General features: G+C 54.6%; 1 protein-coding gene across 1 annotated transcript in view; it reads right to left on the bottom strand.

Annotated features, from left to right (window-relative positions):
* Positions 1-1467: 1467 nt before the first annotated feature.
* ZNF395 (zinc finger protein 395) overlaps positions 1468-2761 on the bottom strand; it is a gene marked incomplete at its 5' end in the record, with an annotated part of 2665 nt that continues 1371 nt past the window's right edge. The window contains 3 exons of the mRNA XM_009876079.1: positions 1468-1579; positions 1715-1818; positions 2014-2106. Of these exons, the coding sequence (XP_009874381.1) occupies positions 1468-1579; positions 1715-1818; positions 2014-2106 (309 nt within the window). The remainder of the gene's footprint in view (positions 1580-1714; positions 1819-2013; positions 2107-2761) is intronic.

Raw genomic sequence — 2761 nt, 5'->3', positions numbered from 1 at the left:
TCAAGGAGTAAAACCTCTTCTCTTCCCCAAAACCGGAGCTGCCTGGATCCCGCTGGGGATGGAACCCCAGGGAGTCACACCCGCCCGGGGAGTTCAGCTCCTGCTTTCCAGTGGCCAAATTTTGCATCTGCCAGTTGGATCCCGGAGAGAAGAACAGGTTGCGGGACGATAAGACTGTCTGAGCGTACAAAATTACAAAGAATTAAAAACAAGTAATACCTGAACCCGTCGGCGATCGCCAGTAATACCTCAACCCGCTTCGCCTGCCCACCCGATCCTCTTGACGACGGGAGCAATTTCAGCTCTCGGCTCGACGGCTGCGAATATCGGACCGTGATTATCAAAAACGCAGCAAAAAAATTAAAATAAAATACAAATCCAAACGGGAGAAAAGGGAGTAAACCATCGGGGCAACCCGGCTCCGCGGCCGTAGGCATCCCAGCCCGACACCAAGCGCAACAGCCGTGACGGTGATGGGAAAGCAGCAGCAATCTGAGTTGGGTAAATATATTATTTGAAAGGCTGGAAGTCAGAAAACTGACTCCCACCAAGCTCGAGAGGATTCAAAAACAAGTATTGAAGTGTTTTGCTGCCACGGGGCCATACGGTGATGCTAAAGGAAACCCTTCCCAGCCCTCCTGGCTGCCTTTACTTGTGGAATCATGAATTAAAAAATAGGAAAATTTAATTGCTTAGCCTAGGTTTGAAAGATGCGCCGGGGGCCACAAGGTACGTTTTTCCGCAGAGCTAAAGCAGACTTACAAAGCCTAAAATGAGAAGAAACGCTAGGTTTTGCCTTTAAAAATTCCCACAGATTTTCTGATTGTTTTGGGTGGTTTTTTCGCCCCCCTCAAACGTCTCTAAAAATCACACGCGGGAACCGACCAGAGGCACGTGAGCAAAGACCGCATCCACGCAGGGAGAGAAACCTCCGACTCCCGCCCTGAGAACCTCTCCTGCCCTGCTCACGGTGACCCAACAACATCTTCATCTTTTTTTAAAGCTATAATTGTTACTGACACCCTCCCTTAAAGGATACGAGGGATTTTGCACTTTCTAGGTAGTCAAAGGACACGGGGAGCTGCCTCAGTGCCTCAGCCACGCCGCAGCGGTTTGGGAGATTTTAGGGCAGATCTGGGAAATGCAGGAAGCTCTTTGGTTTCCCAGATTGCCTACAACCTCCCCCAAACCCCAAGGAACCAGCTTCCTCCCTTCCCAGCTTTTACAAAAGAGAGATCATTCTTCAGGTTTAAAAAAAAAAAAGTTTGAAAAGGTGTGTTTTTTAAAAAAAAAAAAAAAGCAAACCGAGCAGATGTACAATATACAGAAGGAGGAATTTGCACGCGGCTCTGGAGGTGTCTTCTGGGGTGGCAGGAGGTACCTCCGAGGTCCCTGGTTGCAGCAGTGAGGGGCTCCGGCGCTTCGCGGGCAGGAGCAGGGGAGGGACGCGGCACCGCAGCGCCATGCTCAGTCCAGGAAGCGCTGGCAGGCTTTTTTCCACCGGCAGGCCGTGCACCACTGGTCCCGGTGCTCGATGCCGTACACCTTACGGCACTTTTTGGCTTCGCCGCGCACTTTCCTGCAAGGAAAGGGGGGAAAAAAGAAGAAATAATATTTATCTGCTCTTTGCAGAATTTCGTATGTCGGGGTAAGGCCCCGCAAACAGCGGCCAAATGTCATCCTGCCACTCGTATCGGGCCGGCGGGATCCTCACCTGGTGCCGAGGGACACCCTGGGCGGTGAGGCGACGATCAGGTGGGACTTGAGCATTGGCGTCGGTGGCTGGGGTTCGCTGAAGCTGAGCGACCGGCTCCGCACCTGCAGGAAATCGGGCGTCAAAGGGCACGTGGGACAACACAGACCCAGCGCCATGCAGGTGCTGGGACAGGGCAGTGAGGGGATAAGGGTGTCACCAACCCAGAGACCCCACAAATCCAGAAAGCAGAGATGAAGTGCCCTTAGCTCCCAGCCCGGCACCCCAAAAGGATGAAGGGAAACACGCACAGGACTCACCGGTGACAGGGACGGGAGAGTCGAGGTGGCAGTGGCCCAGCTGATGCTGGTGAAAATGTGAGGGGACACCGGGATTTGGATTGAGGGCAACGCCTGTGGAGGAGGGAAAAAAAAAAGAAAAAAAGAGTTAGCACTAGCTCTGGGGAGCCCCTGGTCCCACGTGCCACCCCACAGGCATTCACCTTCCTGGGAAGACCAGCCTGGAGCCCCCCCAAACTGGGAGCAGGACGGTAAACCCAACGCAACCTCTCCTCCCGTGCTGCATCCTGCTAACACAGGGCACAGCACACGTGTCATTTCGCCCTTTTTGGGGGGAACACAGCAGCTCCTTCGCTCCTGCAAACCGCTTTCGGTTGCAACGCCAAACCACACGCACCGCCCTGCTCTACATGTACGCATTTTTGCGCCTATTTACGCAGGCTTTCTGCTTTCAGATGCTGTCACATTTGTTTCCTGGGATGGGAACGGATATACATGCAGCTTATGGATCTATATACCCCACCCCTGCACTGGCTCGCAGCTCTCTAGAACAGCCCCTGGGGCAAGTGGCCACTAGCCCAGGGTGCCCGCGGGGCCAGCGCTCCAGGTTGCCAAGTTTCCTGCGCCTCAAAAGCCAGCGCCCCAGCGAGCGAGCGGCAGAGACGTGCAGGATCCGGCACGGCTGCATTCCAGCCCCGCACTATCTGCCGGCAGAAGGGCGTTGTTGCATACCAGCAGCGGGTAATCGCAGGGGAGCGGAGGCCGGCAG

Source organism: Apaloderma vittatum, unplaced genomic scaffold (genome assembly GCF_000703405.1).
Source record: "Apaloderma vittatum isolate BGI_N311 unplaced genomic scaffold, ASM70340v1 scaffold29570, whole genome shotgun sequence".
NCBI classification, from domain to species: Eukaryota; Metazoa; Chordata; class Aves; order Trogoniformes; family Trogonidae; genus Apaloderma; species Apaloderma vittatum.
The sequence above is the reverse complement of the archived record's forward strand: the minus strand, read 5'-3'. Positions and strand labels throughout refer to the sequence as shown.